The sequence below is a fragment of the Harpia harpyja genome, chromosome 13 (genome assembly GCF_026419915.1).
Source record: "Harpia harpyja isolate bHarHar1 chromosome 13, bHarHar1 primary haplotype, whole genome shotgun sequence".
NCBI lineage: Eukaryota > Metazoa > Chordata > Aves > Accipitriformes > Accipitridae > Harpia > Harpia harpyja.
The window spans coordinates 3,778,061-3,802,390 of NC_068952.1; the positions used below are offsets into that span (position 1 = coordinate 3,778,061).

A 24,330-nucleotide genomic window follows, 5' to 3' on the forward strand; every position below is an offset into this window, starting at 1 on the left:
TGAAAGGTTGCTTTCTCTACCATCTCATGTATTAAAAATACAAAGATATAACTAAACATTCAAGAACCCAAATTTTCTCTTTGTTAGGTAGAATCAAAATGAGACATTTTGGTGACTGGGAAAAACTCCCAGCCGGTCAAAGCCCAACCTCGTCCAGGTCTTCCTCCCTCCTGCGCTCAGCCCTCCTTCCAGCCATCAGCAGCCACCAGCCATCTCCTGCTGCATGGCAATATCATGTTTGTCCTGCCCTTGCTACTGCTCTGGATAACAAAATTTGCTTAAATTAGATGCGGGGCAGCTCTGTGGATACCTGTGACCATGTTTCCTCGCTGGCTGTGGGCACAAGGTTGTCCTTCAGAGTCAGTATTTCTGGGATGGTGTTTCATGGACAGGAACCGCAACACAGAGGCCAGTGATGCTCAACGTGGTGGGAGGGTGGAGGTAGTTAAATATGGAGGCTCAGGCCCATTTCCAGTCACACAAACTGCTGAAACGTTTCCATGTGTTCAGCTCCTCACTATTGGAAGTGCTGGGGAATAAAGCGTCCTAATTCTCTCTTACTTTCATGAAATAATGTTATTTCCAGTGAAATTAATGTATTCTCTGTTGAGTAGAAGGTTAAAATTGTAGTGAGTTGATACTTTTGTCTTAAAAGAGCTACTATGAAGATAATTATCTGTCAGTGCAGTTGATTTCTTAGAATATGGTTGGGAAATTAATACCGACAGTTTTCTGAGATCATCAGGAGGGACCGTGTAACTATCCAAGGTAGGGTTTCTCCCTTGAGTTCAGTGGGGCAGAATTCAGCTCATGCTTTAGACAATAACCTTTTTACGTTACAATGTCAACTTTCATAAGAGCAAACACCCTGTTTGTGGCTGAACTATGCCTTTTGTGGTTACCATTTCAAGCCCAGTGTTCGTTCTTCCTTGTTAATTATTGCTACGTACCCAGAGCAGAGCAAATAATCTTCATCTGTGTTCTCCTCCTTAGGTTAATATCGAACACTGGCCTTCGGTTTTTACCTGCTCTCCATAAGGTGCACTCTTTCCAGAAAGTTTTACTGTAAGTTTTAATGTCCGCTTTTCACTTTTTAAAAGCTCTCTTTGAATGTTCTCCTGTTCCAACAAAACCTTTCAAGACGTGATTCCCCTTGTGTTCGCTTATTAACTTCATGGTAGTGTTTTGGGTTGTAATTTTGTAGGCATTGATGATAATGTGGCTCTAAAGGTCTCAGTTCTCTCTAGACCTCCCTTCTACAAAGCGTTATAACTTGCACTTTTGCAGACCGCTCTTCTTTTAACTGTGCTATGATTGTGTGCCTGGAAGGCCCAAAGGACAGATAACAGCCTTTTACTCCTCTTTCACCAGTTGAAATCCAAACCAGGCTGGTGGCAGGGGAAATTTCTTGCCACCTGGTAACAGTTCTCTGGCCTGCATGGGAAGAGTTGCTGATCTCGGGGCTGTTTTCTGTGGAGAGGTGGTCACACCACAGAGAAAAAAAAATTTAAAAAAAACCAGAGAAATGTCTCTACCATGCTCTTTTTTTCACTGGAATTAAAACTATCCAGAGAATGAAAACTTTTTTCCTATGGAAAATTCCAGTGCCAAATGGGGAAAAAAATATTTGTGTAAAATTTTGTGTGTGTCATGGTTTAACCCCAGCTGGCAACTAAGCACCACGCAGCTGCTTGCTCGCTCCTCTCCACCCAGTAAGATGGGGGAGAGAATGGAAAAAATAGTAAAACTTGTGGGTTGAGATAAAGACAGTTTAATAGGACAGAAAAGGAAGAAAATAGTGGTTAATAATAATAATAATAATAGTAATAATAAAGAATTGGAATATACAAAACACGTGATGCTCAATGCAATTGCTCACCACTCACCAACTGATGCCCAGTTAGTTCCTAAGCAGCGATCCCTCCCAGGCCAACTCCCCCCAGTTTATATACTGGGCGTGATGTCACACGGTATGGAATACCCCTTTGCCAGTTTGGGTCAGCTGCCCTGGCTGTGTCCCCTCCCAACTCCTTGTGCCCCTCCAGCCTTCTTGCTGGCTGGGCATGAGAAGCTGAAAAATCCTTGACATTAGTCTAAACACTACTTAGCAACAACTGAAAACATCGGTGTGTTATCAACATTCTTCTCATACTAAATCCAAAACACAACACTATACTAGCTACTAGGCAGAAAATTAACTCTAGCCCAGCTGAAACGACGACAGTGTGAAAGCAAGCTTTTTGTTTTCTGTAAAAGCACCTTTTTTTTTCTGTAAAAAAAATGCATATCACAAAAAGCTTGATTTTTTTTCACTGAAAAAGATCATAACCTGAATTTTTCAATCAGTTCTTAGTATAATTGAAAGCAGAAAACCCAGGAAATAAGCAACTATTTCTTCTCTTCCTTTGGACAAGATATACTGTTAATGCACAGGCAAAGTTCTGCATGATCAAATCTTTGATTGGAAGATTTCAAGCTGCAGAAACATTGATCCTGCAATTGTCTTAGTAGTGGCCATTAATATAAATAAAAATGCATAGAAAACATAGAGGGGGATGCCTGAATATAGTATACACACATATAAGATAAGAAATAAATTTCTGTAATACACTTGACATACGTAATTCTGAGAACTGCACTTCAGGGCTCCCTGAACCCATCAAGCAAATGCAACGAATACAGAGCTACAGAGCGTCCCTCCCGTATAGCTTTATGTTTATCATCGGTCTTACCTAGACTTGAATTATTGTGTCCTGCTGAGCAAGAGTTAATTTTTTTTCAAGGTGAAACTCCTCACTCTCTTGTGAGAATAAGTAGGCCTTGATACCGCTTGAGTCCCAAACTAGACCTTGGTTCAAACCCTGGCCCCACTGAAGTCAGTAAGGAAATTCCCATTGGCTTCAGTTGTGCCAATGTTTAAGTCCCAAAGATAGGTCTTGATGGGTCACTGATGTTTATAAAGGGCTTGCGCAGGTCCTTAGCAGAGGGATACACTTCGCTTGTGTGGGTGCTGAGCTCCCTCCCTCTTCCTACCTCTACTGACCTCAGTTTGCAGAATGAGACCTCTGTGTAAGTGTCACTTAATGCAGAGTCGCGGTCGTACTCAACTGTCAGCATGAGATAATTTTGGAACTGCGCTTAATTTCAAGCTTTGCAGATAATTAATTTCATTCCATGCTTCCCAACAGAAACAGCATGAAAACAACCATATATACCCAGCCTAAATTATGAGTAATACTATTTAACTTCTTTGCAGTCTATTTTGAGCAAGCAACAGAACGTATATCTGCCATTCTTTTTTCCGTATCCGTCAAAACTGCTGAAAGACTGAAATGCCTACTTGTCAGTTCAACAAACTGCATTGACAGGGGTCCCACGTCTTAAGTTCTTAAGCACATACAAAGCTTATAAGCAACCTTGTTGACATCAGCAGGGGAATGATTCGTGGGCTGGTAGGTACCCTGCTGAATCAGGCCAAAAAGGCTAATGGCTTTTCCTTCTTCTGGTTGGGAGGCTGCAAGAAGGGGTGGCCTCGCAGCCCCTCAGCTTGCAGTTTCTGGGTAGTATGTTTGCTGGAGGAACTATTTCATCTGCCTCAGAGTTATGAGACCTGAGCTTTTATGCATATTAACGACTTCAGCCTATTTGGGAGGAAAGTATGGGGGTGTTGGAAATGTTTTGCTCCAGCCTTTTTTACGTTTATGCTCTGCAGACAAAATGTCTTAATAACTTAAGTCGTTACCCTCTGCTTCTAATACTTCCTCATATTGAACATAAGGACAAATACTGTGTTTGAAATAGTGTATCGTATTGAAAGGCTCACAGAGGTACAAAAAGATGTAGCTTCTACTGTATTTTATTTTTCAGAGATATTCAAGACAATATCAATATACGTACAATTGAAAGAAATTCATTCACGGGCCTGAGTTCTGAAAGCGTGATTCTGTGAGTAAGACATAGCAAATTCATTACTCTCCTTGTTAGTTCATTTCTCTTCCAGAACAGGTCAAGGGAACTAGGGGATGGGCACTATTTCATACGCTTCCAAATTCAATTTGAGGTTTTAGATTTCTCCCCTACCCCTGAAATCTCTGTATTCTGTTTCCCTGCCATGAAAAAATGAATGTTTTTGTGGTTTTTTGTTGTATTCTAGTCCTGCTCTTCACTTTAGAGGCACAGCATAGAGCAAATTTAGTAATTACTGATGCCAAAGCTAAACATACTCCACCTACAACAACAGGTCTACGTGATACAAATTGTGTTCAAAAGGATGGCGTGACTCATAAATATTTACATTCAGACAAATCATTCAAAGATGTTTATTACTCGGGCAAAATACATGTAGATGTTGTGGAAATGCGGTATATTTGTACACAATGTTAATGCATTGACACAGGCCGGTTCACAATGCAGTTCAAGCTGCACGGTTAGATGACTCTACATTTGACTTGAACAGTCATGTATTTTCATGAACTACTTGGCTTCCTTGATCCTTTCTGTTGGTATATCAAAACGTACTGTTTGCTTGCTAACAAGCTGCCTTCATTTCACCTAGCCAGTGGCCAGACTGGAAAAATTTCCCACTGTGTGTGCAGTTTACCTTGCATACTGAAGTAGACAAGCAAGATCTGTTTGACTGATTGGGCTCACGTTGATTTTGGTGGGAGCAAGGTCAGACCATCAATATTTGAAGAGAGGCCAGTAACAAGTCACTTAGCTGTTACCTCCTTTTTCCCCATCAGTTATGCACAACCTGTGTCTACATCAAGTTCCCTGAAGTTTTAAACACACATACAGGTTTCTCAAATATATTTTCAAGTAATATATTCAAGTAATGATACCCCAAATGCACTGGTTTGTCTTTTTTCCTGTGATGATAAAATTTGCTGCTCAGGTGGGACTTGGTATTTTCAGAGCACTGCGCAACAAGTACTGTATTGGTTTCCATAATACCACTAAAGAGTGAGATAAAAATCCCAGATTTTTACTGTGATTTGACCTCTCTGTGCCACTTGAGCAGCATGAAATTGGCTTCCCCTCTCTCCCCAGGATGTCTCATCGCTTATATGATTACTGCCAGGGTATCTTTGGTCTCTTCTGTCAGGTGGCTGGAGATAGGACAAGAGGAAATGGCCTCAAGTTGAGGCAAGGGAGATTTAGGTTAGATATTAGGAAAAATTTTTTTACTGAGAGGGTTGTCAAACATTGGAATGGGCTGCCCAGGGAAGTGGTTGAGTCACCATCCCTGGAGGTATTCAAAAAGCGAGTGGACAGGGTACTCCAGGGCATGGTTTAGTGGGCACGGTTAATGGTTGGACTTGATGATCTTGAAGGTCTTTTCCAACCAAAATGATTCTATGATTCTATGATTCTATCGAAGGATAGTTCTCTCTGAGGACTTAAGGCTCGTGGCTTGCTAGCAAAATTGGCCTGGGCGGCGATCACGTCTTCTTCCAGCTGCTTTGCCTTGCCTCCCGCAACAGCCCCATGGCCACGGGCTTCCCCGCGCCCACCGGTGTGTGCAGGAGCAGCAAGAGCTCTGCAAGCAGACCTGGCCAGGACCTGCCTGGTCAGACGATGTCCTGACTCCGCTGCAGTTCTCCCTCGGGACAGAGGTCCTGCGTGTGCTCTTTGAGAGTCCCTGATGAGGCTTTCCTTGTGCTGTGATGAACTTACCTCATTTTAGACCCTAATCTGCTGGTTTTCTATACAAAACTGAAGTCATTATGCAATGCAATAGAACGTTACTGTCATAACAACATCATTTTGTGAAACCAGGCATGTCAAGATGGCATTAAAAACACCCAGGACCCACTGAACGCCCACATTCTAGGGAGACACAATTTTAGCAGGTTTAGCTGTGGCAAGCTTCAAGCCAGTAATCTGGATTGCATCTGATCTTATGCTATGCATGGGCTCGGCACAGACTGGAACTGTGGATACATTTGGTAAAAAAGTGCTAGAAATTTATGGAAGAAATTCACCTTGCTTCCAGGTCTGTACACCACTTAGAGCCTAAGATAGAGCTTTTCTGCCCTGAAATAGGGTGTAAATAGTACCCCAGGGGCAGTGGCCTCCTGCACCGGGTGAATTTTAAAGTGTGTTTTAAAAATACCCCTATAGCCATGAAATGCTGAGTAAAAGCCCTTATGTCCAAGCTCTGGATCTCTGCCTCCATTGTCACTTGTTGCTAACGTAAGAGTTAGTGGAGTCAGTAAGGATGCTGGTTGAAGTGAGGGAAGAATTTGTCTCAGCAGAAACTTTTCCATATGTAGTATAATGAGGTCTTGGGATTTAGGTAATTTCTTTTTTTTTTTTTCTCTTTTTACTACTTGAATGCAATTAGCCAGGTCACAGGAGTGATACACACCCAGTCCACACTGTATGGCAACAGTGACTTTGATTTTACAACCTTAGTATCTCATTGCGTTAGCATCATGTTTGGTGAGAGAACGCAGTAAGTGCTAATACTGTGATTAAAGGCATCTATATCAGCCTGGCAGCTACGAATGGATAAGATCAATGTAACATAATAAATGTTTTACATGCTATAAGCAGGGACACGTCTCTCCTCTGTGCCTGCTCGCTCATGTCTAATAGTGCTTGCAAGTGAAGGGGACAGTGACAGTTCTCCTGATCCGACCTGACAGACATTATAGACACAGAGCTGTGTACATCTGCCTGTCACGGTCAAAAGGGTAATCCTTTCAGCCAGACCCATAACTGATTTTCATGCTGACCTTAGCTCACCACCTCAGACCTTAGATACGAGGGTCACTTGCATGCTCAGCTTTCAGTGTGAATTAGAAACCAAACGTCCAGGTTTGCTGACAGTTTAATTAAATCAGGCCATTTTTGCCATCAATCAGACCTGTCATTGCCTGTTGGAGAGGGCGTGAGTTGCAAAGTGACGTTTAAAGCAAGATGAAGGATTGCACCGTAAAGATGATAAATATAACTGACCCAAATGTAAATTTTTAGGACCGTGAAGGGAAGAGAGGGAAGGACGTTAAACGTTAATTAGTTAATGCACTACAGTAAAAACTTGGCGGAAAGCCCCAGAAGCTTTGATTCCCAGGTTCACTACCTGTGTCTCCTCTTGGGGGAGGGAACCCGGGGAGGTGGGACTGGGGCAGCAGAGCAGACAGGGAAGGTAATCTGTTGAGGCAGAAGATGTAGGAGGAATCCAGCTGCTTCCCGGGCGGTTTGGCACCACCGCCAACCCCCTCGGTGACGGTCAGCCTCCCTCCTCCGCCTGCCCCACAGAGGACGTGAGAGCACTGCAGACGGTGGTCTTTTTTCCTGATAACTGGCAAAGGTTAAGCCGTGGCCCGGTGTTTCAAAAGCATCTTGAAAAAAGTAAAACTAAGTGACACTGACAGCACCAGCAGGAAAGATCCTGGTCTCACCCCTCCTGGCATGAGCCTGGAACAGCCTCACTGACTCCGCTGCAGCCTTGAGCAGCACCAGCATCTTCATCAGCTCTGCCCTTGCCTCAGAAACTTACTTTAGCTATCGTCTCTGACGGTAGAGCTCATCTGCCCTATTCATGTCTGCACTCTCCAAAGCCTTCCTCCAACTATTGGGATCTCACCAGCTAGTTTCACCGTTTGAATATCCATTTAATAATTTTATTTGTTTGAGATCCCTTTGCACTGATTTGAATTACATACATTTCAGTTATGAAGCATGAATAAGAACACAACTCTTTTTTTTTTTCTCTGTTGCAGATGGCTGAATAAAAATGGGATTCGGGAAATTGAGAACCATGCGTTTAATGGAACCTACCTGGATGAGCTGTAACTATTTACGTTGTTTACTATTCTGAAAAGCAGTCATTAGAAGGCAGTAACTGCTGCAAGCTATTTTTTGAATCTCAGATTGTTTTAGCATAAATATTGTTGTGTTTTTCAGAAATCTAAGTGATAATCACAACCTAGAAAAATTACCAAATGAGGTCTTCCAAGGAGCCAATGGGCCCGTTGTTTTGTAAGTAATATTCAGATATTATTTTTCTCATTATTAACTCCCTAGAAAAGAACAGAGAACAACATATGAATGCCAGTCTGGATTTCAACATCTCACAAATCTTGGAGTTCAAAACTGGAAGTGTAGTTCTGAATATAAAAAAAAAACTGGGAGCCATAACTGAATTTTCAGTCTAGATTCATGTTTTCACTTTGTCCTCAAGTGTTTGGGAGTGTTTGGATCCAGGGATTTAGATCCAGATTCCTCTCCACAGTTAATTAAGCTGTGTAAGAAAGTAGTTCTGCTTTGTTTTTTTCCAGAGAAAAATGCTGTTAGCTTTTTGTTTGAGCAAAATCGAGAATAGGTGAGTGGGTCCTCAGTGCTTAAATCTGAACTGATCTCAGTCACCATTACCTCAAGCCACGGTTTGCCATGGGGTCTGAAAATGCCTGTGAGTGTGCACAGCTGCTTGCACTTCTGAGCACAAGCCACAACACATAAGAGCTGCAACAGAGACATGGGAGTCTTTTTTTTTTATCTCACCAATTCATCAGAGCCTTTTTGTCTTCCCATCTATGCTGGATGTCCGGAGAGGACTAGGAGTCACCCAGAAAGGATGAAAAGGGGTCACTGGAGCTGTTGGAAGATTTTACACAGAGGTTAGAATGGTTAGAAATCTAAAAAAGAGGGAGAAAAATGTCTGGTTAATCTTGAGTTCAGATCAGAGCTCTTCTGAAGGCCCTTTTTCCACATTGTGGTGGTCAGTGCACCTATGATATAAAGAGCTATGGTATGGGCTACTGCATTCTGCTCCACTGCCATCACTCCCTCAAAGCGTCTGTCTTCTTTGGAAAAGACTGTCAGTGGAGCACCTTTTCAGCAGTAATATCATAGCCGTCTCTTTGGAAAAGCATTGTTTTCTGGAGCAAAAAGTAAATGCATTTTCTCTGCAAGTTGTAGCTGATACAATCATATTCTGGAGGTTTATCAAATTGATTTGGCTGTAGTTCAGATTCATTTGATAGTTCAATTTCTAACACCAAGTTATTTGTGTAAGAAGTTTTCTGTTCCATTACCAATACATCCACTATTCTATGGATGGGAAATTACCTTTTTACCCTGACTGAGATCATGAAAGAAGAGCCTTCTTACTCATCTGTCGCTGTAGTGTACACCAGGAATGCGTTTTCACTTGTGGAAATGATTGATCCATAATCATATCTTTGCTGGGACAAATAGTGTTGTTGCAATCAAATCTGTGTTGCAGACTGCGATGTTTTATTAGAATGAATGTCAGGATGTTTTAACTCTTGATGTCCCTGAACCAGTGTTCTACAATCAATTAATACCAACTTCTATTTTATAATTCATCATATTAAAATAATGTGAAAGAAACACAAATAGTAATGTCAGAAAGCACCAATCTCAGCCCTTTTACAGGCTACACAGTTTCATGAATCAATTCCTCTCTCAGGCTTACAGCTCTTAACTGAATTAGAATATCTCTTTTGGAAAGACATCAAGTTTTGAGTTAAAGGATTTCAGCACTGACAGTAGGCAAGTCAGTCAAATGGCTAATTACTCCCACACCTATACATATTCCTTCTGTATAGAAATACACTGTATTTCCAACTTGGAGTTTCATAGCTTCAATTTTCAGCCTTGTTGTTTCATTTAATCATCTTCTGGTGCTCCCAAAGCTGTAGTGGCTTACACCAGCTTTTACTGAAGTCCTTAGGAGTTCTCTGGCTAAATCCTGACTCGGATGTGGTCCATCCTATCCTAGCAACTTGTCTTCAGTGGGGAACTCACATACGGGGGCCACAGGAGAGCTCCAGTAGATCCCCAGCTCGACAGCTGAGTCCCTGAAGCACAGCCAGAGATCAGTTTAGATACAAGCATGGAAAAAAATGTTCTCACCGATCAGTCTACACCTCTCTGATCCCTGCTCCACCAGCTGTTTCTTGCTATTTCTGTATGTGCCTTTCAAACTTCATCAGCTGGTCAGTGTTTTTGCTAATCCAACAGAGACTCCCCGTGGGAAAGGGAAGTGATTGGAAGAGAAGTCAGATTCATTTTGCTCTTCCTGCACTGGCTGCTGTCAAGGTTGATGACTAGCAGCCAAGCAGTAATAATACAAGAACACATATTCCAGTCATCAATGCTTTCTGGTTTGATTTCCTACTGCCACTTTATTGTCTTGTTCATCATGGTTATTTAATTTATCAAGCCTCTAACTAGAGATCAACATCCCAAAGAATCTCTGCACTGAGATCTGTGTGCGGTGACTCAGTGGAGTAAGTTACTAAAACACACGCACAATGTCTACTTGTCAGTGGTGTATTGATAACTATCTGTAATAGAAACACCAACAAACCCTGCAGGAATATGCAAAGCACTTTCCCTAACTCTCTTCTGTTTATGTACGATAATGAGCACAAAAAGAAAAAAATTTAAAAGAAGAAGAAACTATTTTCATGGAAAAATATTTAATATTTATGAAATTATTTAGAGATGCCCAGAGATCCGGTAACATTTTAGCTATTATTAAGTCTAGGTGATATTCATATTTACTTGTTATTTCCACCCAGTGTAATAACGGTTTGGACTCGGTAACGATTTTTAGCTAACAAGCCACAGAAAACATTTTCCATGCTCTTGTTCAGAATTATGAGCCCTTGTGAAGTTTCACAGGCTCTTAATGATGCCATGAGTGCTGCTGTCTGTGGATTTAGGCAGAAAACTGCTGTTTAGTTGTTGAGTCATGAGCACATACTCTAGGTGACAGTTTTCATTAGGTAGCATACTAAGGGCAATAGTCTGTCCAAGAAACAATCGAGGTTGCTCGTTGCAACCTAATTACGTCTTCAAGTGTCTAAGTCAGAAATCGATAGCCTAAAATTTCTCGTCAGCTGCTGCTTTTAGCTCCTGCGAGAAAAGGGTCAGGCCCCGAAGGACCTCAGGACCCCAGCGTGGCTTCTCTCACCCTGACCTGCAGAAGTTTCTGACTCTACTGGTCTGTCTTGCCCTTCCAGTAGCAGTCATGGCCCCGGGTCAGGGTAGCGGAGTGGGGTCTGCGTTTGCTCCTCTGCTGCCACCGTTCTTGGTCCAGTTGCTGAAGGTGGTACGTTCCTTCAGAACCTGGATGAGAAGCCTCAGCTGGGGGGCACAGCGTGGACACAAAGATTATCTTTACCCACCACCGATTTTACTAACTGCTTTATTAGCTGCCTATGAATTTGTTAGGCTTGGCCACCCTAAGCTAAAGACCGTGAGTTCAAACAGCCGTTTCCTGGTATTAATTTTGTTTCTTAGAATGGAAAACAGAGGTGCAAATGTGCGTATGGTACATAGCAGCTGTCTAAACTTTATTACATGCTGCTAAAACCTGGTCTCCCCCTCACATGGCATCACTCTGCTGCATTAATACGATAATAAAAACAATTTGTGCGTGTTGGGTAGTAGAGATCAAATAACATGTTGTCCTGACATCATACTGTTATGGATGAATTGGAAACTGTACCTTGGAGGGGGTATGGAGAAAATTACGAGCATTGTCAGTCCAGTTCCTTGATTAGGGAAAATTCCGTTCTTTTGTCAGAGAATAAAGAGCAAAGCAGCCTCAGCAAGCACTGCATCCTGGATCAGTCTCAATCCATAAGAGCCCAGGGGCTAAGAGAGGACAGGGTAATTTTGTGCACTTCATTTTTACTGTTGCTCTTAAGAGAAAAGAGTGGGCTCTCCTGCTGTCAGGAGCTGAGGGACACAGTTCGTGCCCTAGAGAAGAAAATGGGGGGACATTTTGCCCCAGCGGTTACACGCTAGTGCCATGGGGATGTGTTCCCAAGTGTCGCTTAGCCTGGAGATGGAGCACCTTTGGTCCTCCTTCCCTTTCCCCACCTGCATGGCACAAGTCAAGATTTAGTGTTTGCACAATGTATTTCCTTTAAAAGCCCCGCTAATGCTTTCTTTAATACATTCATAGCTGCTGCTTCCATCTTCGCCTTTGATAGCCTGTCCCACACAGTTAATTGCCTTCCACACAAATACATCTCTCCTAACCTCCTGTAATCTTGCCCCTTTCTTCGCTTCAGTCTGTGCTCTCTTTGTTTTTTAAACCTCTGGAAATGTTTTGTTAGTTTTGTTCCTCACAGTTTGAAACACATCACCCCTGTCTGTCTTTAATCTCTTTTTCTTCCTAATGAGTACAAAACCCGATATCCCCAACCTTTCCTCACATCTGTACCCTCATGTGAGTTTCTCTCTTTGTGTTTATTCCCTTTTCCACAGTAGCCTTCCCATGATGTGATGTTCATGTAGCAAACTTCTGTTATGAGTTCATCAGCCTTTTTTATCCTGTAACAGTATTCTGGGATGATTGTTGCATTTATTGGGTATTTACTAAACCCAGTATCATATGGCACTAATGGTTTATGTCCCTGTTAATGCTTACCCAGAGGGTTATGGGATTTTTTTTCTTTTTTCTCAGACCGAGCTAACATCACTTGATTTTTGTTTGCAATGGATAATAGCTCAGGTTTCCTGGAGGAACACCTAATTTATCCCTGGATCCTCTTTTCAGTGTAGATTTCCAGCTGATCTCTTTTCAGACACTACTCTGAGAATGAATAGGACAGTCTAAAACACATATCCACTGTCGAGCAGAAGTAAATTTGCTTTTTACTGAGATTTCCATATGTTTTCTTAAAGGGATATTTCAAGGACAAGAATCAGCTTCCTGCCAAGTCATGGATTAGAACTCATTAAGAAGCTAAGAGCAAGGTCTACATACAATTTAAAAAAGCTTCCTGATTTAAGCAAATTTAGGTCTTTGATTGAGGCAAATTTCACCTACCCTAGTCATTGCTGTGCGTTTACAAACTGGAAAAGACAAAAGTAAGTGATTTCATTTGTTTTACTTTTTGGTGCTTCTCAGCAGTTCATAGTGAATTAAATAAAATTCCTCAAAATTTGCATAGAAAAGGTCTCTCCAGTGCAGGTAAGTAAATGGATAGAAATAAATAAATACACAATACATACAGGTTTATGCATGCTATACAATGCACTGCTTCTCTATTGCAGGGGAGTAATAAATTTTGATAGCTGTGTTAGCATCAGCATTTTCCCCAGCTGTGGCTCTAGCCCCCACCTGTCAGGTCCATCTTCCACTGGGACCTGCTGTCCTGGATGAGCCTGGAGCCACGCTGAAGACATTCAATGGGAAAAGTTTGATAACTTTTCGGGAGGTAGCTGGAGGGAAAGCTGTGTTTGCAGAGAAGCTGGTCAATACTTGGCCGTCAATTCAGGAAGGTAATGGGACTGCTGAGTGATCTTAAATTCTTGTCTCAGAAAGCTGCACTGATGTTGGAACACTGTCCAACCAAGCACCACAGATACGTTGTCTCTCGAGTCTACATAAACAACGTTTTTGGACATGATTTCTAAAATGGTTAACCTACAGCAGACCCCTCTCGCCCAAATCAACAGAGGGGGGGTGGGAGGGTGGGGTGTCTTTTTAGACTCCCAAAGTAATTTTCCATGCTTGTTTTCATTTTCCATTAGCAAGTTGCAGCGAGACTTCAGGTATCAATGATTCTCACTAAGTTTTTTCAGATGCTCAGATAGACTTTAAATGTACACGTTAACTCATGAACCTCCTGAATTTGTGCCACTGGAAAACATGAGGAACTGGTACCTATGGAAACCCCCAGTTCTTGTTTGAAGTTCTTCCTTTACTGGATGTCCTCAAAGACTTGGAACTTGCCATGGCAGAAAAAAAAATTGTAGGTCGTTGTTATAATTCAAGACATTGTCTTCAGAAGTTGCCTAAAACTCCAAAGAAGAGTAAAACCATGCTGAGTAAGCATAAACTAGTAGTAGCTTCTATTTTAATACTTATAATAGTAATTTTTTTACTTTTAGCATTGTATTGTTACCAGGCAATGAAAGATAACTGATCTTGCTTGTGCTGATAGCTAATAAATATCACCTACATGTGTTTGCAAAACTGTCTGTATAAGGAGTGCAAGTCTGGTGGTAGAGACTGCAGTGATAAGGGAAGTATCGGACAGAATCCATCCGCTATTGCCCATTTTTGATCCAAAATGCTAGACTTCTTATTAGGATGGTTTATCAGCAGGAGACATCTTTACATACTTCTTCAGGCTTATGCAGGCACGGTGCTTGGTAGCTTGCTAAGCAGAAATGCGTCCGGTCCTTCCAGCACTGGTGGCAAAGTGGTATTTGCCAATGAGTCCAATGGAAGCGTGTTTAGTCCTGAATCTGCAAAGGGACCTTGATATCACTATGATCCATATTTTTGAATCTTGGTTGCTTGGGCCAAATTAGGACCCAAATCCCAGAATCCACACCTTAAATTAGGCAACTGGACTTTTCAAAAACAAAGTAAGGGTTACTATTGAAGGAAAGCTACAGGAGGAAGTGGCCCTGACCTTGTGGTAAGCTCTCAGTATCTCAGTATCTAGTCCCCCTCACTTGGGCTTTAAATAACTTCCATGTCATGCTCACCCCAGGGAATTGAAGCCAACAGCACTCACTTCCCCCTTAGTATAGCCCCACTTTTGGAAGCCTCTGCCCTGGCAGGTAAGAAGCCAAGGAGGACAGAGACAACCTTTCCCACAGCCTGGGCAAGTGTAATTTTGCAAAGAAATGCCAACAAACTGTGCAGAGCTCACGTAACGCAAATGCGGGTGGCCAGCGAGCTGGGCTGGAGCATCACATGGCGGTGGGGCTGCTTCTGGAGCAAGACTGGTCACAACTTCACAGTCCCCTGTAGTATCAGATGTCATGCAATGGTAAGAAATAGTATGCAAGTTGGAGACGCTCTTCTTATATATGATATATGATTACTTCAGTGAATGTGCATGTATCACCCTGGTCAACAGAACAAAGTTGAATGTATTTATATATGTCTTTAATAGTTACCAGATGTATCTTTTACAAAATATTAAGCATAAATGCAAAATTATTAGAACCAATTATTTAGATCAACCCTTCCTGTTAACTGCTTTAAAACGTAATTAAAAATGGTAATTTCTTTCATACAGTCATGTGTCTTGTACTGGAATTGGTGGGACACTGATATCCTCTCTCCAGCTTAAAGTGAGAAAATGGATGAATTTTAGTTCAGTTTGAATACTGAAGGTATTACCATACACTTCAGCAGAGATTAGTCACACACACAGTAGCTACACCCGCTTTCATTTCAAAGCAGTTTTCCTGACAGCTGGCACAAGCTGCGTGTGCACTGAAGACTGCTCAGGTTGTTTAAGAGTTATTAATAGTTTGCAGTGCTTGATTACACAACATGGATTATTTCTTTGGGGAGAGCTGTGCTTGGTTCAGTGCAGCGGGCACTACTTGTAGCGGTGAGAACCGTGACGTGACCCGACTCGCCGTGCACCTTCACAGGAGACGGTTGTTCTCCCATGGCCGTTTGGGTCTCAGAATATCTCCAGGTAGTCCAGGGAGGATAAAAAGGATGCCTCGTCACCCCCAGAGGTGCATTTCTAAGGATCATGGCAGCATTTGGTGTTCACGTGGGAAATCTGGGAAGGAATTAAGACGGGGATGTGTGGCCCCTTTCTGGCTGCCCCGTTTATGTAGGATTTCCCCTCTTTGAGACTTTTGCAGCACTCGAGAACCTTAGATAAAATAATTTGCCAGAGTGGATCATGCTTGATCACCTCTCCCAAATCTGACTGCACCAGCGAACAGGCTCTGTTGTGATAACAAAAAGCTTAAACCTGTTACAGCAGCAGTGCTTTCTAAATTTTGGAGGATGTTGCATCAAGCACAGCTCTGCCAGACAGAGACACAAATTAAAACGTAGGCAATTTCGATTATTTTTTTTTGCCATTCCAAGAAGGGTTATATGATAAATATTAATCTGTAGATTTATCATACTGCAATATTGTGATGCTGGCCTAACAGAAGGTAAATCACTTTCTTCGGAAAAGCCCAGTGCAAGTATGTTGAACTCCCCTCACGTTTTTCTGTGACTGGAAAATAATATCCCTGAAGTGCGGATAGGGCAGAGGCTGGATGTTAAAATCCTCAACTTGACATAGACTATAATGGACTTCAGCAAGTTTTTGGCTTTCTTTGACATAAAGAACCCCTTCTGCCTAAAAGAATGACATTGATATGATTCTGTCCTTACACTTGATCATTATTCTTTGGAGGAGCTGTCACTTGAAATCCTACTTTAAAAAGCATGGCAGCATCAGGAGTTGTGTTTGGGCCTCGTCTCATGAGAACATAATATCAGTTGCTCACAACTCACTTGATGTCACTTTTCAATGAGGATGATTGGTTTGAGACAGGGCTTAACGCAGAACCTAGGTCGGGACTGTTTATTCTGCCAAGCGTGTTTCTCAGCACACAAGATCCTGCTGTCACCGGCTCCAGACAGAGTGCATAAAATAACCACTTGTACAAAGGTAGTAATTTTTGTCTACTTTTGTCGGAGCGTTCTGCCAGTTTTAATGTTATTCTTTAAGTTGTTCTTTCTCTAGCTTGTTTTTCAGAGGGTTTACATGGGCAAAGCTATGTTAAACAGTAACAGAGTGTTACAAATAGACTGAATAAATGAACTGTGTTACGATACCTACCATCTCAAAAGGAAGCAAGGACCCATCCCTTGCCAAAAACTGTTTTAGCAGCTTGTTGCTCTGAATGCACTGGACAGCCCAAAGGGCCAATATCCCAGGGCAAAGAACCGGTAAGCAGTCAGTACCAGAGGACGGCTCTTCTTCCCCTCAGGAGTTTGCAACTGCCCATCTTACCTGCTCACGGTACAGGTAACCAGCCGGGAGACTCCTCGCCACCCATCCTCGGAGCAAAGAGAGCAGCTAACACCGTGGGACCTTGGTTTTGTTTAGGACCGCTGGCTGCAAAATAATTCAAGAATGAATAAATTGTAATAATCAGAAATATTTAGTTAGCCTTACATAGCAGTCTTGTCAGGGGATAGATTTAGCTCCAGGCAGTGCCTCCATAATTTAGGAAAAGGTTTATTTTTAACTCATAGCTGAGAAATGATTGGATAAAAACATTTCCCTCAGTTCATTTACAAAGAACCACCAACTGAAGTAGCTTTCAGTGCCCTCCAGTGCCTGTTGCACTAAAAACTGAGGGACTTTCTTTCCCGTTATTGCTCCTTGGAAGCATATAATCCCTTTCAGCTAGAGAACTGTTGATATATGGATCAATACGCTGGACCCCTCACTCATCCTTATGCAAGTAGAACACAGGGGAGCAAAATGTAATGCCTTGTTATTGCTGTTGTGACCTCCATAGTGCATATTTGACCTCACAGAAAATCAGTTTTCTGCCTCAGTTGACAGGCAAGATAAAAAATATTGATAATAGTAAAGGATGTTCAGAACCTCATAGGAAATGTCCCTCACCTTCTGGTACTGGGCCTTCATTAGTTTTCCTTTCTTGCAGACCTTTTAAACTCCATTTTTGGAAAATGTAGTGAGTGCACAAAGTCAAAGGGTAAAATTAGGTTACAAAAAAGAATTCTCCCTTTTAAGCTGCTACCAATTGTTTTAAAATTTCAACCTAACTTGCCTAGAAAGCTCTTCTTTCAACTGTACTGCAAGTCAGGGTGGAAGATAAGCTGGTATCCTATCCTAGAAATTATACACCTAAATTGCTGTCTAGACTGTAGATGAAAGTGGGCAGAGCTGAACTGTGTTGGTTTTGCAACACATTTTGCACTGGTTTATTTGCTAATCCAGATTAGGTCTGGATCCATTTTATGCAGCAAACTTCAAAGGTGGCCTAGGAGAAGCAATTGTTAAAGTCTGACCCTTTATTTCCTCTTGATACGCCTTGATATTTCTTAGCTCGATGGAGGTGATCATCTTTTTATCATCTCAGCCAAAACATTTGTTTCTTCCATTGGTCTAGGCAGGGAGAAGACAGGCATGGAGTTAATACTTTAGGAAATAAAGCCAAACACAAAACTGTCAAAAAATACTAGTTTTACCTTCAAAGTCATTTTTTCTTGAAACTCTTTTCCTTTATTTACCTTTTATACTGAAAATTCTCAAAATGTTTAAAAAAGACGTTCTGGCAGAAACAAAAGCAACTACTGTTTCTATAGAAATGTTGGTTTGGCGTGGTGGGTTTTGGTTTAGTTTGGTTTGATTTGGTATGGTACAGTTTGGTTTGGTGTGGCTTGGCTTCACTTCGCTTGGTTTCTTAACCATTTTCTTTGAAAAAGCAGTTTTTAATCAAAATGTTATACCATGTCTTGTGGTTATATCTGTGTTGGTACCTGGTTTCTAGAGATTATCTGGAAGCCTGCATGAATTTATTTATGCTATTTATTTGTGTTAATGGCCAGATACCAATATGATACAGGATACTCAAAACGAGTGGCGCAAACTGGAGTTGTTCTGTGCCCTGAAGGAGTTACAAGACTGAATGTGGCACACTGGCTGCCAAAACCTTCAGGAAAAAGGGAATTCATGAGTAATACTAGTGGATAGTAGTGTTACTGTGATTATACAGACTCCTTATGGGCACAGCTGAATTGACCCATTCTTCAAAGTTCAGTCTTATGTAGGAATTTATCGTCACGTGTTTCCCCAGTGCAAGAATTAGCTTATCAATGACAGGTTATGATGTGAGAAATTTGGTTGAAATAAGGGTGGCTTCTTACAGAATGAGCCTGTCCAGGTGGATAATTGTGTCATAAGTGTTAGTAAAGCAAAATCAGGCTTTCCTTTCCATTTTATTATGTTTCCAAATAATTTTCACTTTCATGTAATATTTTATAAATAGGGACCAGTCAGCCTATTAATTTCAAGCTCTGGGGTAGTCTGTATAATCAGCTAACCAGAAAAACTGAGCTCTTAGTGGAAACTCAATGATTTCCTGGTTGTTGTATGCCTCGTGCTGTGTCTCCTGGTTTCCAACTCTACTCTTTTTATGATTTCAGCACTGAATTACATCCGATATGTAGCATATCTCAGGTGAAGCAAGAACTTGATGAGCAGCCTGGCGATAAGATATATAGACGATCTGCAGCTGAAGATTATATTTCCAACTACGCCATAGGATTTGACCCAGCAGAGAATGAATTTGACTATGGTTTATGCAATGAAGTAGTTAATGTAGCATGCTCACCTAAACCCGATGCTTTCAATCCATGTGAAGATATCATGGGACACAACATTCTGAGAGTCCTGATATGGTTTATCAACATTTTAGCTATCACTGGGAACATTGTTGTCCTCATTATTTTAATAAGCAGTCAATACAAATTCACCGTACCTCGCTTTCTAATGTGCAATCTTGCATTTGCAGACCTCTGCATAGGTATCTATCTGTTGTTTATTGCATCTGTAGATATCCAGACCAAAAGCCAGTATTACAACTACGCCATAGACTGGCAAACTGGGGCAGGATGCAATGCTGCAGGATTTTTTACAGTGTTTGCAAGTGAACTCTCAGTCTACACGCTGACTGCGATAACTCTGGAAAGGTGGCACACCATCACCTATGCCATGCAACTGGACCGCAAGGTTCGATTTCGTCACGCTGTGATTATAATGGTTTTTGGCTGGGTGTTTGCTTTCACAGTGGCACTTCTTCCCATATTTGGAGTCAGCAGCTACATGAAGGTCAGCATCTGTTTGCCCATGGATATAGAAACACCGTTTTCTCAGGCTTATGTTATATTTCTTTTAGTGTTGAATGTACTTGCATTTGTGATCATATGTGCCTGCTACATCTGCATCTACTTTACTGTGAGAAACCCTAATGTCGTCTCTTCAAACAGTGACACCAAGATCGCCAAGCGCATGGCCATACTGATCTTCACGGACTTCCTCTGCATGGCACCAATATCTTTTTTTGCAATATCAGCCTCACTCAAGGTTCCTCTCATCACAGTGTCCAAATCCAAGATCCTTCTGGTTTTGTTTTACCCCATCAATTCCTGTGCTAACCCTTTCCTCTATGCCATTTTCACCAAGACTTTCCGCAGGGATTTCTTCATTCTGTTGAGCAAGTTTGGTTGCTGCGAAATGCAAGCCCAGATTTACAGAACAGACACCTCCTCATCTGCTCATAATTTCCACACGAGAAATGGCCATTGCCCTTCTGCTTCAAAAAACAGTGATGGGACTATTTATTCATTGGTTCCTATGAATCACTTGAACTGAAATGCTTGCATGAATTTGTGTCTGAGGCAGTGTGATAATCACTTTCAACTGTGAATTTGAATAATGACTTCAGTATAGCATGTAAACTTATTTTTTATGGGAAAAAAAATTATTTCCACTTTGCTATTTTTGTTCAATGAACAACTGTCAGAGATGACACATCATCTTCATCAGTTCTTGAAGGACAAAGAACAAAACTTCAGTATATGCTAAAGTGTCCTTGTAGAATTGTCTCAAGAAATAAATGAGATTATAAACTGGTATCTCCCACCATACAGGCAGAGATTCTCTTCATTCTAGCAAGATGTTAGCTGCTTACTGAGAATCAAGTAGTGGTTATATACAGTTGAAAGAAAAAAATATGTAGCATTAATTTTTTTGTCTGTGAAGCATGCTGTAACAATGACAGACAATTAGTTCTTTTCATTAATCATATCTCCTGCAGTTATAGAAGACAGAAGGCCAACTTACAGTCCTCTTTCAGCATAGACTTACTAGGAATGAGAATATCTTGTGTTGTTTCCATTTCTGTTCACCACAGCAGAGGGGCAGGAGGTATCTCCAGCTATGCTGATGTTTACTGTTCCACACCGCATGGACCTGCCTTACTCGGCACAAAAGTGTCACTTTGGGTAGGATACTTGTTGATTTAGACTGGCAGGCTCAGGGAACCAGATTTCATTTGAGTTTGGATCGAGGAGTTTGGTTTGGTTTGCGGTTTGTTTTCAAGGTGAGAAAGAGCAAGGACAAGAGCAGGAGAAACCCTTCATAATAAGGAGGATGTTTTCTCGAGTTGGTCTCACAAAGTTGGGTTGAAATCATTTATGTGTGGCTGGTGCTCTTGGGTATGGCAAGATAGGCCAACAGGCTGCTCCAACACAATACCTGAGGCAGGTTTGCCATTAGGGCAGTATTAGTCAGTTGCATTGTCTGGGCTATGTAAGGGCTGGCGGATCCAGATACGGCTTTTTAAAACCCATACAAAAGTTTTTGTGAAATCCTAAAAGTTCTCTTTCCCTTTCTCTTCTAAAAAAAAAAATCCTTCATGTGCACATTATCAGATGATGGTCCAGATTGAAAGACCTGAAAGAAACCATATGCTGCATATTTTGAAATAACAAAAAAGACAAAGGTCTTAATCAAGTTTTCCTGATTTTACAGAGTTTTTAAATAATGTCTCAAAGAACATACATACTTTTTACATTATTCGAATACCAAACTTTTTGAGGGTTAATCATTCCCAATCGCACCAAAGATTTAGGGTTCGGTAGGGTTTTCTCATGCTGATTTTGTGTCTCTGTGTGGGTATGTGGACATAAAGAAAACACCAGGATAGGAGTCCAGGCTTCATTCCCACCTCACAGACAATTCACAGTTTTGCCCCATGAGATTATAAATCTTTGGAGTCTTCATGGTTAAATGTGATGATCTTTGAATATTTCCTGCCTACAACTCCTAAAATTTCAGTAGCAATTCTTGATGCTTCTATCCATAATTTCCCCTGTCATCAGCTTCACGTTTCAGCATCTGAACCTGATGTGAATAACTACAGGAGATGATTATTCATTCAGTCCTAGCCAGGGAAGGAAGTATCAGCTCCCTAGTACATAAAACAGGGGAGATCAAAGATAGTGTCATTTTGGCAGGGGAAATTTCATATACTTAACACAAGTCACACTCCCTCCAAGATCCAGAAAAAAGAATCAAAGAGCAAAACAGGAGAAACAGTCCATCTCTGGGAAGCTCTTCTGACTACTCAGAGGAATTATTTCTTCACAAGTGCTTGATGTCATATACAGTATACCAGTGTGCAGCCATTAAAATCCATCCTGATGGAAGTGTCTGAATGACGATGTTCCAAAATGACAAATATTCTAGTTGCATTGAAGAAAGGCCCCTGAATCCATTCTTGGGGCAAAAATGAGGGGTGTTCTTTGGCAAACGCTAGCCCATTTTTCTTGCTAAATAGGGCAAATTCTTGTAGTGTGTCACACTTTCTTGCCTGGGTCCTGACCATTTGCAGAGGCAATAGGCTGAGACCTGGCAGTTCAAGAAAGCAGAGGCACAGTCTAGAAGCCGGTCTTGTAAATCCTCTCACAGCTACGTCAGGCACATGAGCTTGGTACAACTCATCTACTTCATGCAAAACCATTGCCCAGACACTTTCAGAATCGGGACGCAGTTAAATATGCTTTACAAATAAACACCCCTGAAGAGAGACCTTGCAGGGTTGTGTGTTGTAGCCAGTGTCCCACCAGGGCCCGAGGGATGAAACCATCTAGCCCGTGGCTCTTCCTCCAGAGGAGACAAGGGATGGATGATACGTGAAGAGCAAATAGAGCCTGCACAACCGGCACCTTGCCTCGTCCCTAGCAGGAGGACAGCACAGAAATGCTTGAGGCACGTCATCCTGCCCACACTGGTGCGCAGGAGCTCCGGTAGCAGTTCAGGCTGTGGCAGCAGCTCCAAAGCTGGGAGGCTGACCATGTGGTTGCCAAGACAAAGACCTCCTTGTAGTCCTCAGATCTCCTTGGCTTTCACTATTCCTTAGTTTTTCATTTTAAGCATCTTCCAAATTGTGAGGGGCATTGTAGGACCTGTATCTTTCCCTTTGTTGGACATTGGTCCTTTTATAGCAATGTTTTAAAGCAGTATTTTTTCTTTGAAGAAAGCAGTATCAGAAAAAAAATGCAAGATACATTTTATTTATGCTTGTAATGTAAAAAAAAGCCTGCTGGTGTTTGGTGTGGATTTTCTCAGCACTGAACAACATGTTTATGTGTGTAATCTTTAAACTATTTTACATTTTCCTTTCTGAAATCTATTTTAATAAAACCAATATCAAAACAAAGTACCTTGAGAACAAGTGTATGGCCAGAGATATGCTGACAAAGTATGCAATAAATGTTATTGCTTATCTGGAGAGCTCCATTTATGCGGCACAGCCTCCACAGTCGGGTCACTGTGACCTATGGATGAAACTCAGCTGATGAGAGACTCTGCAAAGAAAACCCTCCTGTAGCCTCCTGGAGAGCTAACAAAGCACAGAAAGGTATGTTTGAAACCTCTTAAACCGATAACTTAGTAGCACTGACCTGTTTTTGCTTTAACCAATCTCTTCTATTAATTCCCATTTCGTATGAAACAAGATATAAACCATTGACAGAAGTTTGACAGGTGCTTTTCCTCCTTTTTAATATATATAAAAGGCCCTTCTTATGCGATGCACTCTAATTTTCTTTCCCTCTTTTTTATAGCCAGGGCTTGGAGCTCTGTTTTCTTGAGTCTTCTGTTCAGACAAGTAAGTGTGTGTCTGTGTGTGCACGAGAGACAAGCCACACACGGATAACAAGAAAACCGAGTCAAAGCCTAGCTCTGACTCACAAGAAAAACCTTAGAGTTGTTCTAACATGGAGCCCATTGCTAGCTCGCTCCAAAAACCATCTGACAGTCGACAATATTGTAATACCTTCTGGTTTTCCTCCCTACCCTTATGTGGTTGTCGTGGTTTAACCCCAGCTGGCAACTCAGCACCACGTGGCTGCTCACGCACTCCTCCCTACCCCGATGGGATGGGGAGGAGAATCGGAAGAAAAAGGTAAAAACTCATGGGTTGAGATAAGGACAGTTTAATAGGACAACACAAGGAGAGAAGAAATAATAATAACAATAATACTAATAAAAGAATATATAAAGCAAGTGATGCACAATGCAATTGCTCACCACCAGGAACCCAATGGTCAGCCTGTTCCCGAGCTGCAATCCCTCCTCCCCCCCTGGCCAGCTCCCCCAGTCTATATACTGAGCGTGACATCATATGGTCTTGAATATCCCCTTGGCTACTTCGGATCAGCTTCTCGTGAAAATAACTCTATCCCAGCTGAACCCAGGACAGTGGCCCTTGCATTTCAGTCTCCACCAAGCCCCAGAAAATGCCCAGTTAAAGAGTTATGACTGTCTTTGCCCTTATGGTGACATAAAGAGACTGTGCTGGCAGTGAGGACACAATAAAAAACTTCTTTGTCTGCCTGATAGAAGCATCATTCCTTCAGGCATGTACCTTGTGCGGAACCTATACCCGACCTCCCCGAGAAACACATATCTGGTCTTGTGGTGGTAAGTGAGAAATGGGGCCACTTTGGCTTGGCAGACTAAAGGC

General features: G+C 41.8%; 1 protein-coding gene across 1 annotated transcript in view; it reads left to right on the plus strand.

Annotated features, from left to right (window-relative positions):
* FSHR (follicle stimulating hormone receptor) overlaps positions 1 to 21,389 on the plus strand; it is an 83,435-nt gene extending 62,046 nt beyond the window's left edge. Inside the window, exons 5-10 of the mRNA XM_052806724.1 lie at positions 994 to 1,065; positions 3,868 to 3,945; positions 7,731 to 7,799; positions 7,915 to 7,989; positions 12,679 to 12,864; positions 18,944 to 21,389. Coding sequence (XP_052662684.1) covers positions 994 to 1,065; positions 3,868 to 3,945; positions 7,731 to 7,799; positions 7,915 to 7,989; positions 12,679 to 12,864; positions 18,944 to 20,171 — 1,708 coding nt within the window. The 3' untranslated portion in view covers positions 20,172 to 21,389. The remainder of the gene's footprint in view (positions 1 to 993; positions 1,066 to 3,867; positions 3,946 to 7,730; positions 7,800 to 7,914; positions 7,990 to 12,678; positions 12,865 to 18,943) is intronic.
* Positions 21,390 to 24,330: the final 2,941 nt, after the last annotated feature.